Genomic DNA, 22,658 nt, shown 5'->3' with positions numbered 1-22,658 from the left:
TCATATGTGAAATATCTACCTTTAACTTTTGAAGATGGTTCAGGTCCCTTTAAGATCGTCATCATTTAAATATTCCCTTTGCAAAGGTAGATGATGTAAATGAAAAAAATCAATACGTTTAAACTTCACAATAAATAGTTTTACTCGCATTTAGTAAGGGAACGAACTTATCACAACCTATTTTGTGCATCTTCCAATCATGCAAAATATGCTGTGGTTGACGTGTACCTATAGTCCACTCCTTACCACCCTAACCAACAGCCTAACCAACTGCCTAACCAACTGCCTAAGCCAACAGAATATTGCCTAAATTAACATAACCGTGAAAGCCCTTCCTCCTTTAGGCTTTTAGGTTTTAGAGTTTGTGCTGAATTTTGTTTTCAATCATCTGTTTTTTTCTTCAATTTTACGTTTGTTTACATCAAAACAGATGGCCATCATACAAATTTTGTTTACATCCATCTGAAAATTGGATAATCGTTTCAGTTGACGCTGGCTGATTGTGGCGAATGAATCAATTTTTAATTATAGTGGTCATCCTCTTTTTGAAAAGACTCCTTTCACTCACCAAGCCCAAAGTACGGAGTTTCGAGACAATCCAAACAATTTACAGTTAGACTAAGTTAGGCAGGACAAGTTTCCCGCGGAATGCCAACCCATGACGCGCCAATTCCTCAATTACCCACACGAGATTGTGGCGCCAATTTGCGCAACAATAGAGAACTAGCGGTACCAGATCACGTGACTGAACAGCTGACTGCTACAGCTGGCGACATATGCAAACATCGCCTAGTATCAAGACATCTTCCTGCAACGACTTCGGTGTTTCCTGTTCCGCTACAACTACGCAGTTAGGACAGCTGTCACCGTCTGGTGGTACTGTAATTATGTTATTGTCTTGAGGGGAGGGTTCTAGCTCACCGGTTGTTGGAACTTCCTTTGGGGGATAGATCGGAGACTAAGGGAACTCGTACCAAAAACACAACGGACAGCAAAATGTGAATGTGTCCGACACCCTGGTTATAACGTTTCATAAATGATGATATGACCCAACTTCAGAGTGGAGTGATCCAGAAAACTCATTTAAAATGGAAGGTGGCCACCATTGAGATGAGGTGTTATGAGATTAAGTTCACTATGTGTAAAAATAACGTGGCTTAAGAGGAGAGCTAGTTTTGTTCTAGATTTGTGAACAAACGTTGAGGGCAGTCTCATGACTTTGAAATCTTGTAGGTCCTAAGAATACTTGCAATCGTTCCTTTGTAATATTTGTGTGGCAGACTTTCTTCTAAAGTACATCTTGAAATAGAACTCAGACATCGTTGGTCTTCATTTGTCAACGAAGGTGCAATGATGCATCAAAAGTTTTAAAATGCTTACAATCATGATTGTTTTGTAATAATATTTGACATGCATAATTTCTTCTGGTACGTTTTGGGAGAGAATTTGGGGCCTCTTCGGCCAATGAATACTTGAAGGGTTTAATTTCCTTGTATTTTTCATTTTAATACGACACATCTGCAATGTACTCGTTGGTCTCCGTTTTGGATCTAAAGAGGCCAAGTAGATAAATTGCAAGTAAGGATTCGTGGTACTATTCTATGGCCTTATCATTAAAAAGGAAAAATCATAATGCCTTTTCTTCCATCTCATTTTATACTTCGTCCATAACATAACACGGTCTACTTCCCTTGTATATCCAACCGGGTGGGCATTAATTGCGCCAACTGACCTGAGTCAGGAAGTAGGGTACTGTATGCCTGAATTGTGCCAACTACTCCAAGGAGCCACCCGATAGTGCATTAACTGCACCAAGTGGCGGCCCCCTTTGACTGTGAGGAGGTTAGGTTAGGTTAGATTAGGTTAGGTTGTGCGAGGTTAGGTAAGGTTAGGATGACACGTAAACAAGAACATTCCTTCTGTCAGCAACTCAACCCTACCTGGCTTGGGCTTAGCGCAACTAGAACTTTTGGGGGGCCCTTTGAGGGCTTGGCGCAATTAAGGGACTTTTGGCGCAATTTGCACGACCTCTTTCTCAGTTTCTGCATTTAGCCCGTCAATGTATTCAATTAGACCGTAGCGGTAGCAGGAGCGTTTATTTCACTCATCACTCTGGCTCAAGGACAGCTGGTCGTGTTGTGTTGTGTTCCCGCGCGAGGCAAATGTGACTCAGCGCGGGGGAGTATTGCCCGCCAGCGCGCCAACCGTCATGTCACGCCGCCGTCACGCTGCCAAACCTAATTTGCGCGTGACGTCATCCAAGGTCCGGTACCAGGCCTCTGGGTTGGCAGCGCAACTGGCGCGAAAATTTGGCGCGCATGTCGACCGTAACATCCTAGTTTTGGTGTTCCCATTGACAATGTGGGTTATTTTGATTACGCATGGAAATCGGATCTAGCATTGTTTTGGATCGAATATAGTATTGAAAATGTACAATTTAATGGGAAGGGGTTGTATTTTAATGTTTCAAATTTTACTGTGCCCATACCATGAAATTCATTATTAGTAGAACCATAAGTTTCAATTGGTTAGTTGTGGATTTGTGATCAAAATATATGGAGCTACTAGCAGAGCACCCGTCCTTCGTACGGGGTTGGAATATAAGTATAAAATGCTTATTGCAGTTAAGCTTTGCGTTTGCTACGCTTGGCAGTTATGCGCTTGTCGCAGTGGGTTAGGTTAGGTTAGGTTAGGTTAGATTAGGTTAGGTTAGGTTAGGTTAAAAATTCAATACATATCCTTTCACAGTCAGAAGTCCATAACTCCATTACTTTGAACACAGTCAGCATCCTGCCTGGTTTGTCCACCCCTAGCGGAAGCCACCCTCACGGTCACGTGTAATCTCTCTCTCTCCTCCTCCCCCTCTCGCGCAACCCGCAACCGTTGGCAAAACTCCGCAGTATGTGGAATTCATGGATGGGGACCCTTTCTACCTGATACCCGTTGGCAAAACTCCTACACTCTTGCGTTTGCAATAAGGGAGGACACAGTTTGATAAAATTTGCTTTTTTAAATTTACAGTATTCTATAGTATTACACATCTACCAGAGCCATAATGTTCTACCACTTCACCTAAACAATAGAGAAAATTAAATTACCAACAATTCGCAAAATATCACAAATTATTCATGAAATTAAAAACATAAACATAACTGTAAACAATCCTACTTTGACAGTTCTCATTGCGAATCACAGTTTTTTGTTGCTGCTTAGTTCAAATTAGCTGTTTTCATAAATTCAAAAAAAATATAGTGCTGCACCCTGTTGGTAAATCTTATAACTTTTTAATGCTTTTCCATATCAAGTAATCAAGTATCATAAAATATCATGGAACTAACTTTTTTAGTTGAAACAGCTGACTAATTTCTTTAATTCCCTTTGAATATGAATACTCATAAGGTTAACATGGGGAATTACAGAGCCACTGGGGCGGAGCCCGAAAGGATTTTTGAGATAAGAATATGCCTATATGTTAATCGGGAATGTAAGCTATCATCATGCCAAATTTCAGCCCAATCCGTCTAGTGGTTTATGCGTGATTGAACTTCAAACACACAAACAAACAAACAAACAAACAAACACACAAACTTTCACATTTATAATATTAGTAAGATATAAGAACAGTTTTTTGTTCATTTCCTCTTCAATTTAGCATGGAAAGTACAGTGTATAGGCTTAATAGTATTAATAGTTCGAAAATTTCAAATTACAGGTCACATTATATTTTGCATCAATGAATTATCATTCTCTAAATACAAGTTTGGGCACTATTTATCATTTAGCTATTCATTAAACGTTTAGATCATATTCACATTCAGTACTGTACAAACAGGATACTAGTACAGTTTTGAGACAAAGGGTGATACCCTTTAAAGTTCAGGACAAGGACACTAGGGAACTGTTAGTAGATGCTTGTATGTGAATGAGTTTATCGAGTCAGAAGGTTACTCCATTAATCCATTTTATCGATACACTAGCTGTTGTACCTTTGATTTGCAACGGAAAGAGGACACAAAATAGAAACATTATAATCTTTACATATGTTGCATATAATAGTAAACATCCGCCAACGCTTTTAGAAACAAAATTCAACTTTTATGGCCTTAATAGAAACGTTTAAGTTATGACTTTTAAATCTGATAAGTAGTGGATACCACCATTTTGGTTTTGATTAATTTTAAATCTTTAAAGGCTGATATGAGAAAAACTGACCAAATCTTCGACTAAAACTTTGACATACATGATTTACCTTCATCTCCCTTAATTACATATCTTTCAATTTATTATTGACATTTTAAATTTCAATATTGAAGTTGCAAAAATACTAATTATTAAATTTAAATGATCATTTTTTTTTAATTTCACTCTTATTTATATTAAATCACAAATCCTTCCATCTTCAGATTCTTCACTCACAATAAATCATTAGCAAAACTAAGTCAGCTGTTATAAACTTTAGAAATATTGCTGTGCCTTATCAATACTTTCTTTTGAAATATTAAAGAAACTATATCTATAGGTACTATAAAAAATGTTAAACAAATAATTTAGCATTAAAGACATCAGACAAAACTAATATGATTATCAAAGCATCGAGGACTAAAAAATATAATAGCAAATACAGTATATGTTTCATTGCATCTCTGATTCTACCCTACAAAAATATCAACAAACAACTTAATATACAAACCAGTTCTTTTAATCAGTTCAATCTTCCATTGCCTTCACATTTTCACACTTACCATTAAGTAAACATAGTAACAGATACTTCATAGATTTTAGAAACAAAAGAACACTGTGTACTGCTTAGTTTTATGATATTTTCCTTGGTTTAATTTAATCAGTGGTGTGGCAAAACATAAATAATAAATGTATCAAATAAAGTAAAAGTGAACTGAAAGCTATGTTAAGATAAAATAAGAGTATTTTGTATTACCATTTGATAATTAAATATAGTTACACATATACAACAGATTTTAGAAAACAAAATCAACGTACAATTTAGTTATTGATGATATTCTTTAGTTTAATTTAAGCATAGGTTTAGCAAAACACAATAACTCAATTTACCTAAATATACATATAAAAAACAATGTGATGTGCAAGTTATGTTAAGTTAATCTAACACATGTTAAGCAGTTAGAATTTATTTAAATTAGCCTCCAAATTCATACAAAACATCTATACATTGCAATTTTCATACTGTTTTCATGAAAACATATCAATAACATTATTTTCATAACTTAGACGCTTTAAAAAATCCAAAGCAGAGCTGAAGTTGATACAGCAATAGTTATTGAATCTTTTTTTCTATAATCATTGACATAGTTTCAGATTAAAATAAACCTTCCTCATAGTTTTGGAAAATATAATATTTAATTTCTTTGTATCAGCTGTCTGAAATTGTGAAATATGCAGTTTAGCAGTTCTTCTTGTTTACATTGAAATGTCAAAGCAAATGTAAACATTGTGAGTATTCTCATTTCAGCCATGGAGACCATTCAATATTTACTTTTAAAATGTTCACTTCAGAACTGTTAAAGCCAAAGGGGCAAAGCCTACTAAAAAAAAAAAAACAGACACAGGGATCGTATAAAACTTTGCAAGTAAACATTTTATGGTTTTATTTTTATTGTTGTGGTGTGCAGAGTGAAATACCAAAAGTTGCAAAAAATCAATCCAGAAACCCCTAAATTAAGGAAAAAATGGCGGCTTTTCCCAATATTGGACAAATTTTGCAACAAAAGATACCACATGTTTTTTTGCACATTTTTCCAGATATTTACTTGGAACCACGACCGATATTTATTGAATGGTCCGTACTTAATTCCAATAGGGGACGCTTTTTGGGCCGCCATCTTGGATCAGCCATATTGGATCTGCCATATTGGATATAAATATTTTTTAATGTAACTATAGTGTTGTGACACATCATTATGAACTAGATTTCCACGCTGATTTCAATGCTGAAATCAGTTTTTTAAATAGCGTTTTACGATTTTAAGATATATAAAAACGAAAACTCTCCCCCATACATTTCTTATGGACGATTCGTACTTTGACAATTTAAAAACACATTGAAAACTACCACAGTCTAAGGTTGTACTATCATGTCAAGTATGGCGTGGAAATAGTTCACCAGCAGATCCAACAGATTGGGAGTGGTGTTTGACTGATGGTACATATGACTAACTTACTTATAAATAACTGTAACTGTGTAGCTTGGAAATTATATTTAGATAAATATAGGATATGGCCTTTAACAAATTTCAACAAAACGTTTTATGGTTTTATTTTGTAGTGTTGTGCAGAGTGAAAACGGGAAAAATCGTCATAGCTATTCGTTCAAGTATTGACTTTTATTTTAGCTATGGATTCCTTATTGGGAGTTATTTAGAATTGGGGATAAATGTCTTTAACTAAAGACAAATTTCAAAATAACAATAATTCATTCAATATAGTTCATTGAAGGTAGGCCTACATGATTCATTTTAAATTTGTCATGTGTCATTTAATAATCAATAAAAATAAAGCCAAACATTTACTGAGTACTTTGATACCAGAACGAACTTGTTAACATATTAACAACCCGAGATATAAATCTTTTAACAAAAACTGATAAAAAAAGTTTAATTTAATTTTGTGTTGGGGTTTGTACCTTGTCTATAACTAGTCTGTTTTAACTATAAATAAAACAAAATGAAAGCTAACTAAAATGAAAGATCTTTTATCACTGAATATTTTAAGGCTAGAACGAACTGCAAGCATTAATAATACCTGGAGAAAAATAACCCAAACACATTTTCAAAGTAACTTACGATACGTCCATAACTGATGTATAGGGGAGAGTTTTCGTTTTAATATATCTTAAGCAACGAAAAAACTTATTTAAAAACGGATTTCAGCATTGAAATCAGCGTGGAAATCTAGTTCATAATGATGTGTCACAATACTATATTTAATTACATAAAAAAATATTTATATCCAATATGGCTGATCCAAGATGGCGGCCCAAAAAGCGTCCCCTATTGGAATTAAGTACGGACCATTCAATAAATATCGGTCGTGGTTCCAAGTAAATATCTCGAAAAATGTGCAAAAAAACATGTGGTATCTTTTGTTGCAAAATTTGTCCAATATTGGGAAAAGCCGCCATTTTTTCCTTAATTTAGGGGTTTCTGGATTGATTTTTTGCAACTTTTGGTATTTCACTCTGCACACCACAACAATAAAAATAAAACCATAAAATGTTTACTTGCAAAGTTTTATACGATCCCTGTGTCTGTTTGTTTTTTTTTTAGTTTGCTTGGACTATTACATTAATTTATAAAAAATATTTTTATTTGAAATATTTTATTATTTCTACGGGGTTTATTTTTTGTTGTAGGTACATGTATTTGGTATCATTTTAAAGGTAATTTCAGGAGGAACATTAAATGTATTGACGACGTTTCACCAATATTGACTGGAAAGTCAGAATTTCAATAAAAAGCAAAAAACTACTGGATTTGGCCGCCATTTTGGAAAAATGGTGGTGTTCCACCAAAGATATTTTTGGAGACTTTTGATATGTTATTCACAATACTTTTCACTATCGAACAACAATGGTTTCATCTGTGTTCTAATTATTTCTAGGTCAAACCATATATTCAGGGGCCTACAAGTAATGAAGCGATTACTAGGTGAGTTTTTGAGTTTGGTTTGACCGAGTTTACTAACACAGTTTAATAACCAAGTGGAACCATTCAACCAGTTGAATTAGTAATACTGTAACTTCAAATAAAGAGATCGGATTTGGCTATGTGATTACTTGTCTAATGTTTTTACAAATCGTGTAAATTAAGTAGATTTTTACTTGGATTTTGGAGAAGTGACAGATTTACTCTTAAAGCTCCTTTAACCCCTTGAAGAGTTTTCATAATGTATCACGTGCTCAACGAATATCTATTATTGCATCCCACTATTGTATTATTAGGAGTACTTCTGTATAGTAAATGGTGTTACTGCACTAATGATCACAAATGTATTGATTATCCCAATACCTATGACACATACTTGGTTCTATTTTGTCGGTCCCGAGTCAAAGATAAAACATAAATCGTGTGGATGACGTCACGGTCGCAGTGCGTGTCAGTCGTGACGTCACGCGCGTGCGTCCCCTGGAGTGACGCGTGCAACGTGCGAGACGTGCGTGCGCATACTGAACACAGAACACGAACAGCGCTGAGTACCTCGTGAGTCAATGATCACCAGCCTGGGCCCGGGGAAATACAAGGGAGAGAATCTATGCAAGTAAAGAAGCTGAGAGGCTCTAAAAATGTATAACACCCATAAAATACCCAATTATGTTCAGGAGACCACGCAGTCGTCTCCAAGAGTGCAACGTTAAGCTTCTCAAGCAAAAAGTGAAATAGAACGAAAATTGAATAGAGTTTGCTTAACAAGTTAGTTAGTTTTAAAGTATATATTTTTCACCGATTTTCATCCTGACAACAAGACGTTTCTCAATGCATTTTCGATAAAAATAATAAAAAACATGTCGATCTCTTAAACTAAATGATTTTTGAATCAGCTCAGGTGTTTACCCTAATGGAAATCGAGATCAAAGAATTCGATGGTAATAACCATCTGGCTGAACTTTTACGTTTCGTAGTAAAATAAATTAATTAGCTTAGGATTGCATTGAAACATCAATGTCGACTCGTAATCATAACCTTTAGCCCGAGTCAGTGACACCCAATTAAAACAGGCTTCGGTGGCTGAACAAAAAGCTAAAAATAGGTATGTTTTGTGGAGCATAAATAAATTAGCTAAAGATAACAGCTAAACGTCAATGTCAGCCTAAACCATCCAGAGTCAGTGACCACAAATATAAACAGGTACAGGTGGTTCGCGAGATACATTACAGGCAGATGTGAGATGTCCAGGTAATAACAGGTCTGCGAAATAAACAACTGCATCTGCATATGGCGAACAACTGGCAAGGTGAATAACCTTCTAAACCACCAATTGATCAAATTTAACAGCCGCTTCCGAATTGCAATTTGTAGGCACGTGGCGGGCAGATGCCATACGTACATACGCACACGCACAAGCGCAGCCACCGCGAGTTTTCGGGATACCTCAGGGTAGAGGGTTGGGCCCGCTATTATTACAGGCTGGATGCAAGGTGATAGACGTACAGTAATGAGAACACCCTTATCAAAGGAGGTGTTTCCAGTCCAGCCTGAGGATGGGTAGGGGCCGACTGACCTAATTCAAACAAAGGGTAGAAATTATCGGAGGGGAACAAAGGAAATGCGGTAACATGCTGCTTTGTCCCAGTATGTGTTGGTAGACATGTATCTGAACTAGACCAAGCCCAGACATTGTGGTTTATAAATTATTGTAATAAATGTAAAAATCTGCTGATATTACAAATTAATAAAGATACACAATTGTATCACAACCCCACTGGCCATGCTTGGCTTATACATTTTACTATGGAAAAAACAAAAAAAATCCATTCCAGTTTTATAGCAGAAATTTACGTTATTATTGAGATAATATGCCAACATAGTGATGTAAAGCACTAACATTTGTCGAATACGTGAACTATTTTGCGAAGTCTAACTAAAATAAAACAATTTTCATAATCCGTAGCTTGAATATTTCACATAAACTATCACAGCAACAAAAACTACAGAAGGAATATACAATTTTAAACCATTACATACCATTACATTCTATGAGTGGCTCGTTAAAAAAACGATGCTCTTTTCTAATAAAAAATCGCCTCATCTAATCTTTTATCTGTAGATGGGATGTTAAAATCGTATACAAAAGTAATTTGAGTGAAAAAAAGATCAAGAGCTCACGCTGCGTCACTACAAGACACAAGGAACAGACTTAGAAAATGTTACAAATATTCTCAATCCAGTATGTCCTGCCAGTTTGCAACAATCCTTTTGTGCAGTTTCCCACCCCTCTTAGGGAAAAGTTTATTAAAAACCATATTTAATTACCACTAAAATAAAATTAATTCGTCGACATTCCCATCTGACTGTCCAAACACTTATACAACCTGATGAATCTAAATTCGTCCGGAATTTGACGTGTTAAGAGGTCTCATTTGAAACAGGTGGTTCCGCCTCAACCTTGTCTTGTCTTCCAGCTGTAATTCGGTTGGCCGAGGCAGATGTCTGGAAGAATCTACATCAGATGACCGGAAAGAGTATTTAAAAGGCGATTTGATTAAAAAGAAGGATGAAGTTAATTTAAACGTTTAAGATGGAAGGGTTGGCATCTGCTAGTGCCACCTGTAAGACGGATGGCGAATGTGCGATTATCAACATGGTAATTTTGTCTCGCAGCTTGCGTCGTAAGCACCCGAACTCTTGAGTATTTGTTTATGTTTGAGTCATCATAGGCGTATGGATAGTTTACACGAATTTGTTGGATATCTTCATTTTGGTTTTGTGTAATCATTTTGGTGTTCTTTTATTTCGGTAATCACGGATTAGGTGATTTCCCAGGTAAACTGTTTCGCATATTTTTAATGAATTTGTGCACTAATAATACATAATGATTGATTTAAGGTATCAGCGGAAGCTATTTACTTTTCGACAAGTAAAAATTACTTAATGTAAATTATTGAGTTAACTTAATGTTACTCTTTTTTAGAGTGCATCAAAGTTGCATCTCTTGAATTCATGATAATTAAAGATCAAATTAAACCACTGTACGTCTTTTAGTTGAATTTAAGTCTTCAAGACGCTTCTATATAGGAAGAGTTCTCTTCTAATAACTCTATAGACTAATCGTATGGGTCATAAGCCTTAACTTATTGACTTGTAGATTATCACTTAATGAAGTACTCAGGAGGATTTTGTTTTTCTAACAGAGATTAACTACTTAAAAACCTTTCTTATCAACCACTCAGATGTGAGGAAAAACACGTCGTTGAAAATTAATTGGTAATTCAACTTCGATAAAAACTACATGAAACTATGAATGGTCTTGATGTATAATTGTGTGTAATGATTATCAAAGGTTTAAACCAAACCTACGTCACCAACTATCCAAGCAGCGTCTCTGGCTTCGTTGACTTCCCATTTCCGGAAGTGTACGGCAGTCGTGCCGGAAATAAACCCGAGCTGTAACACCTTTCCGCCACGACACACGTTAATCGTTGTATCACGTGACCGAGAAAGTAATATAAGTAATGCAACGATTGTGAAATAATTCCTCTCTGCATACCTATGGGAGGAAAAAAACTCACGATATCTCAAATTCATGTTGTTAAACAGTATTAAAACATGACATTGAGGTGATGTTATAGACAACACGGTTGGGAGTTGATTGAATTTGTTTAAAATCCACGTGAGAAACATTTACAGTGTACATGATTAAGGTTGAATTTTAGAAGGTTTGAAATTTCACCAGAAATTTTGAAGAGGGAGGTAGTCTAAATTAAACAAAATATTGTCAAGGTACAACAGATGTAAAATAGATTCCGCGGATTCAATACATGATAGTCATCGTTTTGAGGGCGAGTTGCAATAAATTTACTTCCATTCATCAAAGGTTACAGACTGTACTCTGAATGATGATTTAGTAATTTTAAAACCTATTTGAATTAAAATATAAGGATCTGAATAATATTGCATTCGTGTCAAAATCGTCTACATATTTGGCTTAACAATATTAAATTCTTTCCCAAATTGTAATTAACTTTTGATAACGCGTTATTATTATAAGTCTTCTTACTCACGGGACGACAGGGTTCACAAATACAGGTTATAACTGTTGTTTGGGGGGTAGGTTGGTTCCGCATTTGCTACCTACACTAATCCGGGTCCCGTAGGGTGGGTTATAATCTGGTAGGTCAGTTCCGCATTTGACGGCTTCAACAATAGATCTCTTGAAATTGTAAAGATCAGTGAAGCGTACAAAAATGCCAGTCAACCGAAATAATCCATAAAAATAAGCAAGTTCTGAATGAGTTAAAGTTGAAGTAGCATGTTCCAGTTGTAACGATTTCTCTAGTTTTTTACCATAGCTGATGCAGATATTTCTTTCACCGATCCCAATCTTAAAGGGCGAAGATTATTATTGATTATTATTATATTGAAGATTATTATCCCAATCATTATTGCGAAGCCGCAATCTTAAAACTAAAAAAATCACATTACACCAGCTGCTGCTTAAATACGCTTATGTTACAAAATGCTAATAGCTCAGTTGGTAAACTAAACCTGTCACAGGAAAAACTTTAAACTTTGTAAGCATCTTATAACAAATTAAAAATATAAAACAAAACTAGTGTACCTGTTGCTCGAAATCGAGCAGTTGTCTAGTACCGGCACTACAGAAGCTATATTAAAACTAGTAGTCATAATTTTCTATGAGTTTAAAAGACCTTATTAAAAGCGTATGCAACTAATGGAAATACATACGCATAGATACGCACAGATACGCATAGATACGCATGGATAATAACAGTTATAATAAACACGTCTTGTAAATACTGACAACAAACTAAATATGTTCTCTGCTGTATTCCCTGTAGTAAACAATGCGGTGTAATATTTCTAGGAATTCCCAAAAAAATATTTCCTAAAATATGGGAATCGGGGGAAGAGAGTATTTGTAGTACGCGAGGATGGTATGTGGCTGCAATCACTTGGAGAATTCAAGCATCTAGACCGGGTGCTATTCTGTGTGTTCATAGATTTTTTACATAACTATTATCACAACTAATCATAGTGTGTACGGTATCTGTGCAGTATTATTACTAAATAGTCAAATCAGTATTATTACTAAGATCAATTTTGTTAACATTTATGAAACAGGTGATTTTCTTACATCCTAAACCTAAAATATGTAGAGTTTGTATCATAAATATTCCGAATTTCGAATCGGATACAAGCGTATCCAATCTTTGGATATTTAACTTAAATTTGTTCAATATTCATTCTACGTCGCCTTTTAGTGAGGCTAATTACCCTTGTCTAATGGAGTGTAACCCACCTTTGTCAATATAAATGCGGAAATAACCTACTTACTTAAGGGGCCCACCAGATTCAAATGCGGAACGAACCTACCCATTTATGGCCCTAGGGTCATTATCTGCGGAACTAACCTACCACCGTTGTTTGATATTTGAGGCGAAAGATTGCTGAACAAATTACCCAAGAATGCCGTCCTACCTGTTTGCCATCTGAGGACCAAAAATGTCGCGACTTCACTTCTATAATGACAAAATGGTGAGTGATTTAACGTCTTTAGGACTTTTAATTGCTGAAACTTTAATGGTTATTTCTTTTTAATAAAAAGGCACTTAAATAAATAATTTTATGGTAACTTGTCTAATGGGGTATTGTAAATAATACTGATTCAATTAGTATTTTAGTCACGTAATTCCTTTTTTAACATGTGTATCTCTGTAAAAAATGTTATTTGGTTCTCTGCATTGTTTGTTGAGTGTTCCGTTTCCGATCCATAGAAGATCAGCGTTTTATAGAAGGAAAAGTTAATTGTAGTGTTATCGTAAGTGTTCCCCCTTTTCTCTATTATTATATTTTATTGTGTGTAATTAATTTAATTACTCTCTTAAATAGGTAATTTTCTTCCGAGTTTAACGCTAATGCTGTAATTTCTGATAAAATTTATTTTATTTTTTATGGGAAGTTTATTTTTTAGACTAAGCAACTAGGTAATTTGCTAAAGCAGGTAGTTTTTTGTCGTCTGTATTAATTCATTTTCTTGCGGTTTATCTTAGGCTTTTATAAAAAATGTACCAAATTAATGTAACTTTAAGGGAATTAAATATTCCTCATATTAGGAAATACGTGTTTATGAAGGTCTAACCCAAGTGCAATGTACAATGAACAACAAAAATGTTAGATACCGTACTGTTCTATATTTTAAAAACTTTTAGCAACATATTCTTTTTAATTGTATGTTGTAAAGCTAATTGACTATAATTACCGTATGACTATGTGATACGTGTAACGTTATCTACTCAAGGTCTCGTCGTTATCAGCTCGTTGTGTTAGAGGGCGGGAGGAGGGAGGGTTGACGAAGATTGATAACACATGTCACTCGTGATAACAGGTTACAAACCTGGAGAGGTTACTCAAAATTTAGCCTCTCGTCACCTCAAATGGATGTGGTTTTGGCAACCGCAGAAATTACTTTATTGGATTAATAGTGTTCGTTATCATTTACAACAAAAACTCTACGCTTAAGTTATTACGCTTACTACTTGAAGTAGGGCAAAAGGGTTGTGTCATAACTGGCAATGAGTTAAGGATTAGTATGAAATTAACTAAAACGACAAATCAAATATTGAATGGTTTGTGAAGAAATGTGAAAAAAACCTTTGAGGTTTGAGTTTTTTAATCAAATCCATCTTTGTTCGGTAGTAAAAATGTCCCTTGTTTTGGAGATATGTGTTGGGTAATTTATGAAAAACAATTAACTTATTTTATGTAACTTGTGTCCTCGGAAATTATTTTGAAAGTTTTTCGATTCATTTACTCTATTGAATTGCGATAGGTTTTATAAAGTGCAGTCAAAGTTCGTAGCTCCTCCCAAGAGAAATGTTTCTGTATTGGAATTATCCTATAGGAAAAGTCATACGATTATTGTTTGTGATCACGGTATGGGACAAGTACCCAACTTATATTCGACGTTGAAGTATTAACATTTACTGTACTGAATTCCTACAATAGATCTACAGTGGAAGTCAAAGTTCGTACCTCCCAAGAGAAATGTTTCTGTATTGGAACTATCCTATAGGAAAAGTCATACGATTATTGTTTGTGATCACGGTATGGGACAAGTACCCAACTTATATTCGACGTTGAAGTATTAACATTTACTGTACTGAATTCCTACAATAGATCTACAGTGGAAGTCAAAGTTCGTACCTCCCAAGAGAAATGTTTCTGTATTGGAACTATCCTATAGGAAAAGTCATACGATTATTGTTTGTGATCACGGTATGGGACAAGTCAAGTACCCAACTTATATTCGACGTTGAAGTATTAACATTTACTGTACTGAATTCCTACAATACAGTGGAAGTATTTACATATGAACAGGTGAAACTAAAATATCCTTAGAAAGGACGCAAACGCGTTCAAATTTAAAAGATTTTTCAACGCTTTTACAAATTCTTCCACAAGAAATAGGAAAAACATTCATGTTCTTCCACAGTGAAATGTGCGCACGTGTCACTAGTCTGTTGCTAAAGTCTGATGAAGCAACAAACAGGATTCATACAGGGTACAGCTTCACGTGTGCGCTTGTGTGTGTGCGTTGTAAGAGTGGACAACTCTATTACTGTATCACGTAATAGAAGTGTAGCGATCCAAGGTTGTGACGTCACCCAGTCAGCTGATTGACCTCTGCCGATGGAAGACTGACCTTGGGCAACTAGGCCTAGATCAGCTGTCAAGCGATGAGAAGATTTGCAGTACAGTAGACAGACAGAGATAATTTGTATTGTGCACTCGTTTTAATGTGAAGACACATTATCAGGGATCAGTCTACTATTTGCAAATCATATTTTACTGATTATTTCAAGGTCACCGTAGGAGAAACTGGTTCTGCCTTGAAGTTTGAAGGTAAAAAAATAGGTATGGAATTATTAGGAATTTACAAATACACTGGCTAGTACCTTTTTGACTATGAATAGAATAAGAAATTCCATTCTCATGTTAAAGTTGAGACGAGGGCCGCCATTGTTGAAATGTATCCTATGCAAATGAAGATGTCTAACCTAACGAACCTAACCTAACCCTGCGGATAGGGTGGAGGGCATATTTTGATAGTGACCACACTTTTCTTGAAAACATCTCCAACTTATCGAGTTTAAGAATAAAACAAATAATCTACTGTCTGTTTCTTACCCCTAATCAAAGTGAAAATACGACTTATTGTAGTTAAATTAAACATTGAAAGATACACATTGACAATAACAGCACAATTAAGGAGCCCACATAATTGCCATGTTTTTCAAGTGAGGCAATCAAAGGCACGTTCGTCTGCGAGGGACAGCCATGACGTCATTATCACGTGACTAATCAGCTGTCTTTGATGTGGACATAACCTCAATATCATCAGGTGACAGATGTCTCATTGTCACAAACATGCCGTTATCTCGTGTGGTGACTCATAATTTCAAGGTTATTCTATTGTATCATGTCTATTTTACTTATATTTTATTTATATATTTTACTTGTATTCTTTCTTAGATTTACGATATTTTCATTTAGTACAGAACTTTTTGCTAACAGGAACAGACAGTGCACATTGTATATGTGCAAAGACTAGTGCACAAAATATTTGGTTTATTTGAGTTTTTAAACATCGTTACAAGAAGGCAGACAAGTTACATGATTTTGTAACATAAATTGGAGATCCGAGTGGTTTTCGTTCATAAAGCATTTTAAGAGCTACAACTATTTCAAATAATAGAAAAATTAGCTGCAGAATGTTTAATTTTAACCTGGACTAACCAAGTAATGGCTACATTTTCATGAATTTTATTTATTATCATCACTGTAGAATATGTCTGTAGAAATATTATCAACCTTTTAAATTCTAGTTTACATTAAATGTTACCACCCAGTGACTCGTGTACACGTATCGATTGCTTTGGTAAATTGAATAGCGAAATTAATAAATTGTAACCTAACGAAAAGATCTTTCATAAAAGATCTTTAGGCAAGGTATCCAGATAGTCCTGTCAATTTCAAAGATCAATACGATATACTTTAATTTGACCACAAGTCTTCAGAAGACTTTTAACCTTACGATCATATAACAGTTTCCAACCTCGCATCATCATGTATCATCAGACACCGTTAGAGGTGTGATGATAGCCCAAGATGCCCGTGTGAGTGATGATGATGATAGCGATGACGTGTACGATGAGATGATACAACGGTTCCCGCATACCTGCAGAATGTGCGGGTTAACCTTTCTACGCTCACTTGGAAACCGCTTTGCAATCTTCATTATTCATTACTCGGCTAGCATGTCAAGAACCTTAGCGCACTCACACATGACGGGCCACCGGGATTGCGCCACTAGGGCCAGGTAGACATCGGCAAATCGCCATTGGCAAATCAACCCCCCAAACGCACCGTTGATGGTTGCGCCATGCGGCATTTCTTCAAGTTCAGAAAATACTTCAAGTTCTAGTTTTCTCCCTTCATCATCGGGTTAGGTTAGGTTAGGTTAGTTTATATTCCATCTTCTGCCCAATTACCCGGCTACCTGGGGTAGCGTTGGCGCAATCCCGGTGCGTGCAAGGCTGACCCTTTTTAACCCTCACATAACTGGCGCAATCCCGTTCTACCCACTCATGACTGAGAGTTTGCAATAGGGCTACTGAGAGGGCTGTATACAGGAATGACGTCCGAGGTAGCATAAGTTCAACTAATGCAGCCACTATTTGTTTACAATCCTTTAAGATCGGTACAGTAACCTATATAATCTACTAGCTGGCCCGACAGACGTCGTCCTGTCCTGATGTGGTTTTATGTCAAATGCTCGTTCATTTTCAAGATGAGCTCGTTCGCATGGCTTAATCACGTCCTGGTTGAAGTTCGTTCGCTACGCTCACTCACCTTTAGGTTGGAGCTCGTTCGCTGAGCTCACTTGCCTTCAGTTACATTTGACAACAAATTAATTTGTTATGCATAGATTTGTTTTTAAAAATTAGGTTATCATTACAACAGCTGTTTCCTTGATTTAATTTAATCATTAAATGATTTAATCTAGAAATGACAAACATGGCATGGTAAACAAAATAAAACATTCTTCCATAATATTAACATGTAAACTGCAAAGGGCCATAGGACGCTTCCCTTAAGGGTTTTTGAAACGGAAACAGGCTATTATGTTATTCTAGTACCTAAGGAGTATCCCTGTAAATTTTCATGCCAATTGGTTCAGTAGTTTTCTAGTTATAAACGCTGTAATTAACACAACTTTCTTTTATATACTGTATTAAGATTTTATTATTGTGTATTTTATTTAACCCGGGCAATGCAGGGGTTTGCTGCTGGTTTGTAATAAAAAAATCAACTATTTAATATAACTCGAAAATACTAGGTACTATACTACGTTTTTTCATCAGTTGTGGGATTTCCTTCTGCCTCTTCTGGTTTTTCATCATCTGGTATCTTTACTGCTCTGACCTTCTCCTCGTCAACGTCCTCAGTATAACCGTATTCCTTCTTGATCTCCTCTGGAGTCTTTGTCTTGATCACCGCTCTTTGCTCTTCCAATATAGCTTCCATCTCATTATCAATCCACGAGTCCCTCTCTTCCAGTTCTTTCAAAGATTCTTTTAATATCTCCTCGGCTTCTTGATCCCTCTCGGCTTCGGCAGCGCGCTCTTCCTCGGTATACATAAAGTCGGCCACCTACAAAACAAGTGATCATGTACTCGATTCTGTAAAATTTTGACCATTTAAATTATCACCAGTTTTGAGGTTCTAGTACGGGTCAGATGCCGAGAAAGAGCTTATTTAGACCTAAATATATTTAATCTTCTGTTTATGATCAAATGAAAAGTGTGGCCACAGATTTAGCGGATAGTAAAATTCTCGTGAATGCAGCAGTCGTTCGAAAAGAGATATAAAATCAGTGTACTTTTTCTGTTAATTCACCACCACTAATAAGTATATTAGGCTAAATTAGGTAAAGTAAATCAAAGCATATAATAATGGAAAAGCTCCGTAAACATAGTCCTAACCAAACCTAACCCTACCTAATATAAGTTGTATCTAATAAATGTGGTAGTGAATGAACGGAAAAGGTCCAAATCAGTTGATGAAGAAAGAAAAGTGTAATTAAGGCAACAGTTAACTGATATACAAAATATTACATGGATACCATCAGTTTGTTGAATCGACTCGCTTCCTCAACACCCTAAAATATAACTAGTTCATAGATTTTATGTAGACTAATAATTGCACATTGATGCTCTCAATTTAATATACACTTCAAAGGCTACCAAACCAATGCTGTGAAAATTGAGGACTCCTTTGGTTACTAACCACCTCAGGATCTAAAGTACCTTCTCTCCTTCGAACAGTCTTGAAAACCTGACGAACTTGTTGTCCATGATGGCCTTGAACTCCAGAGGCCTGGCGACATTGTTGAGTGCCATCTCTTTGGCTAGAAACTTGAGCATGGCTGAAGCAAGATCGTCAGACGGTATCTGCACTGAAACATCAACATCTCAAGCTGGAGTTTATGCTGGAGCAGAGCTATGTTACACCACGAAACTCTAGCTTTACAAACGCAATACTTACTGTCTTTCTCGATGAAGGCGATTTCTATGCTCTTGCCGTTGATTTCCTTCGCCCCTTCTATGGTCTCCGGGTAGGTCGGACCCATCATTCTCCAGCCTCTTCCTTCATACGTCTGCTTGTCCGATCCTATCAGGAAACTGGACATCAACAAAACACCTACTTGAATGTCATCAACTGCACACTTCCAGTCTATGCAGCTTTACAATGACCATTGCATAGATTTAGCAATAAATGAAAAACTTATGATCAAAGTTTAAACTCATTTTGCTTGTAAAACATTTTAATTTGAATTAGACCATTGTGAAGTGTAGCTGTTTTACCATTAACATTGATCAATTTGCAATTACAGTAAAGGTTTTGGGATGAAGGTATAGGTTTTAAAAGAAAACAAGACGGTGTTTTTAGTTGAATCCTTCTTCACTTCCAAATCTATTTGTATTTCGCATAGCTCCTATTACGAAGAGTTTACTCAGAGGGCGGGCATTGATTGCGCCAACTGACCTGAGTTAGGTAGTCGTTAATTCTTATTCTTGAATTGCGCCAACTACTCCAGGGAGCCACCCGATAAGTTCATTAACTGGGCCGCAAGTGGTAGCCCTCTTTCTCTTTGGCTGTATAATTTAGTAGGTTAGGTTAGGATAGGTTAGTATGACACGTAATCAAGGTTATTCCTTCTGCCGACAACTCATCCCTACCAGGCTTGGGCTTGGCGTAACTAAGGAACATTTTTGGGACCCTTTGAGGGCTTGGCGCAATTGCACAACCTAATCACATTACCAGCCTGCTGGTTGGTATTTATGACCTATAAAGATCTTCCATGATTCCCTACTCTGCCTGCACTCTCAACTGTTACTAAATGTCTTCCTACCTATCTAGTATCTATGCCCCAGAAATTACTTACTCACGTTCCCAAGGGCCTACGTTTACCTTATCCCTCATCTAGCCTACTTGTATCTGATGTCGGGCAGTCCCTTGTTGTCCATGTGGTCTTCCTGGATACTCTTCACCCTCTTCATACACGCCGCGGGCCATTCACATATATCCGTGTCCGTCCATGTCACCACAACGTACTGGATGGGCAAGGGAACTGCTGGGAGTGGTTCCTTGGGTTCTCTCGCTTCCCATTCCTCCCTCTTTACCAGCACCAGACGGTCTGCATGCAGTTTCCTCTTTATTCTGTAGAGAAAGAATGATTAGTGTTGAAGCATAAACAAATATAATTAGCAGTTCTGGCGTCCACCGCTAAGAGCGCCGTGTAGTTAAGGTGCAAGCACTACGTTGCTACAGCACTCCTAGTGGTGGACGCCAGAACTTATCGCAGCACTGCTGTCGGTCTATATTTAATTCTATTTTTATATGGTGGAAGTAAAGTTTATGGTGGATTCTTTTAAATTATCGCCACCAAATGGCCAATGTAATACAAATCTATTAAACTACTAGCTGACCCGGCGAACTTCGTATCGCCTAAGTTATAGGTTTCCCCTACAGACCGATGGAAAGAAAGTACCGTTACGTTTAATCTTCAAGATGATCTCGTTCGCATCGCTCAATCACGTCCTGGTTGAAGTTCGTTCGCTACGCTCACTCACCTTTGGGTTGGAGCTCGTTCGCTACGCTCACTCACCTTTAGGTTGGAGCTCGTTCGCTGCGCTCACCTGCCTTCAGGTAGAACAGAACCAACTTGTTTAATTGAAACAGCTGTTAAGATTCATTAATTCCATTTCTCATAAGGTTAACATGGGAAACTCCAGAGCCACTGGGGCGGAGCCCTTTTAAGAATTTCGAAACGGGAAATAGTTTACGTCCGATTCGCATACCTACAGAATTTACACACCAAATTTCATAACGATCGGTGAAGTCGTTCCGGAGGAGTTTGCAGACAAACACTGTGACACGAGAATTTTATATACTAGACTAGATTTGGATAGACTTACACGATACTACAATGTTTCATTTGGTTATTTCCACAATATTAATCGTGCACTAAGTATTTAAAATTTTGTTTAGGTTTCATTTGTAATGTTGTACTTAGAGATACTTACACAGTTTGTTCGGCAAACCTGGGCATGATTTTAGTTATTTAGCCTAAAACAATGGTAAAAAAACTATTTAGGTTTTACAAAAACGTTTATTTAATAACTGACATTTCGTTTTTAAATCTGTGTTCAGTCCGTTCACTAGTAACAACGTATCGAAACTGATAAGGTCAATTATTACCACGATAATAATCGCAAATCGTAAACCATTTTAGTATCGATAACGACTTTTTCTATAGACACAAATAGTTTAGGCAGATAATGTTTACATGTTCTTAGCGGCTAGGTTCAACCGTTACACTACATTTATTCTTGTATGCATTACACATTACTGTAGTTACAAGGGTGTCGTATCTGACTATTCTTTAAATTTGTATTTTAAGGCAAACGCATTTTTAGTTATATTTCTGATTCCGTCCAGCAGTTAATCAGCAAATCGAACTCTGGATTTATCTATGACGTATAAAGTGTTTTTGTTCAATGTTTGCAGTACACTATACGTTTTAATGCAAACTATATATAAATGACGTATTTAAGGGCAGATTGTGTGTCTCTCCATAGCTCTTTGAATTTTTTGAGATACAATAATTTCACGTAAATGTTTGCCATACAACACAAAAATCATTGTTTTAATTTCGGAGTTGCAAAATATACGTTGAGCATAAGTAGACTACAGATAGCAGATGTTAATTAGTTTGAAATGCGAGTTTTGTTAAGGGAACTGTCCTAACTCTGATCTTGTTACTATATCTTTAACCATTTGTTGGATGGCATCATTAATTTATAGCCAAATAAAATGAAATTTGATTCTAGAACTAGTTGAACTAGCAACCACAATTAAGGCGAACTCTTTAACTACACAGATATTCATGTTCCTCGTCCGGACATGAATCAAATTCAACCATTCCCCGGTCAAACATGCCTACTAGAATGTCTATAAATAATTTCCGTAGATTAGTTGTTTAGTGTCACCCTCCAACCATACTTCCTCATGCACGGTCGGTGGTGGGTATACATGAATGATTTAACGGAATGTGTGTGTGTAGAGGGGTGGGCTATATTGACTTGGGAGACTGTGACTACGGCGCAGGCGCTACTAGACACCCACGCTCGATATTGTACTCCACGTACAGCCTCCGCCTCTCGTCTGCCTACAGGTCGATATCTGGGAATGCACCGTGTAATGATCCGTAGTCTTGGAAGTCTTGGAAGTGAACCTCCTTTTGGGCTTAGGCAGTAATGTACCGGTAAAGTTCTCGGCGAACTAAAGATTGCTGGTTTTGATTTTGGGTATGTCGATTTT

The 22,658-nt window shown here is 36.4% G+C and overlaps 2 protein-coding genes across 2 annotated transcripts in view; one reads left to right on the top strand and one right to left on the bottom strand.

The window, feature by feature from the left end:
- LOC128986271 (uncharacterized) overlaps positions 1–22,658 on the top strand; it is a 165,881-nt gene that overhangs the window by 76,681 nt on the left and 66,542 nt on the right. The gene's annotated exons all lie outside the window — the stretch shown is intronic.
- Positions 17,846–21,489, bottom strand: LOC128986274 (uncharacterized). Its single transcript, XM_054406547.1, has 5 exons — positions 21,362–21,489; positions 20,268–20,495; positions 19,320–19,456; positions 19,082–19,230; positions 17,846–18,425 (listed from the first exon to the last, which is right to left on the bottom strand). Exons 1-5 carry the CDS (start codon positions 21,385–21,387, stop codon positions 18,120–18,122), a joined length of 846 nt encoding a protein of 281 aa, XP_054262522.1. The 5' UTR covers positions 21,388–21,489; the 3' UTR covers positions 17,846–18,119.

The sequence above is a fragment of the Macrosteles quadrilineatus genome, unplaced genomic scaffold (genome assembly GCF_028750875.1).
Source record: "Macrosteles quadrilineatus isolate MER2022 unplaced genomic scaffold, UCM_ALF_1.0 Scaffold_2__2_contigs__length_208266976, whole genome shotgun sequence".
In the NCBI taxonomy this organism is placed as follows: domain Eukaryota; kingdom Metazoa; phylum Arthropoda; class Insecta; order Hemiptera; family Cicadellidae; genus Macrosteles; species Macrosteles quadrilineatus.
Note: the sequence above shows the minus strand (reverse complement) of the source record. Positions and strands in the feature narration are given on the sequence as shown.

What these genes read in the sequence shown, in the direction of transcription:
- LOC128986274 (XM_054406547.1), bottom strand. Translation starts at nt 21,387, where the DNA reads ATGCCCAGGTTTGCCGAACAAACTGT. An exon ending in CTGCCCGACATCAGATACAA is followed by an intron (nt 19,457 to 20,267) that starts GTAGGCTAGATG and finishes GTTGATGTCCAG; the next exon opens with TTTCCTGATAGGATCGGACA. An exon ending in CGCCTTCATCGAGAAAGACA is followed by an intron (nt 19,231 to 19,319) that starts GTAAGTATTGCG and finishes TTGATGTTTCAG; the next exon opens with TGCAGATACCGTCTGACGAT.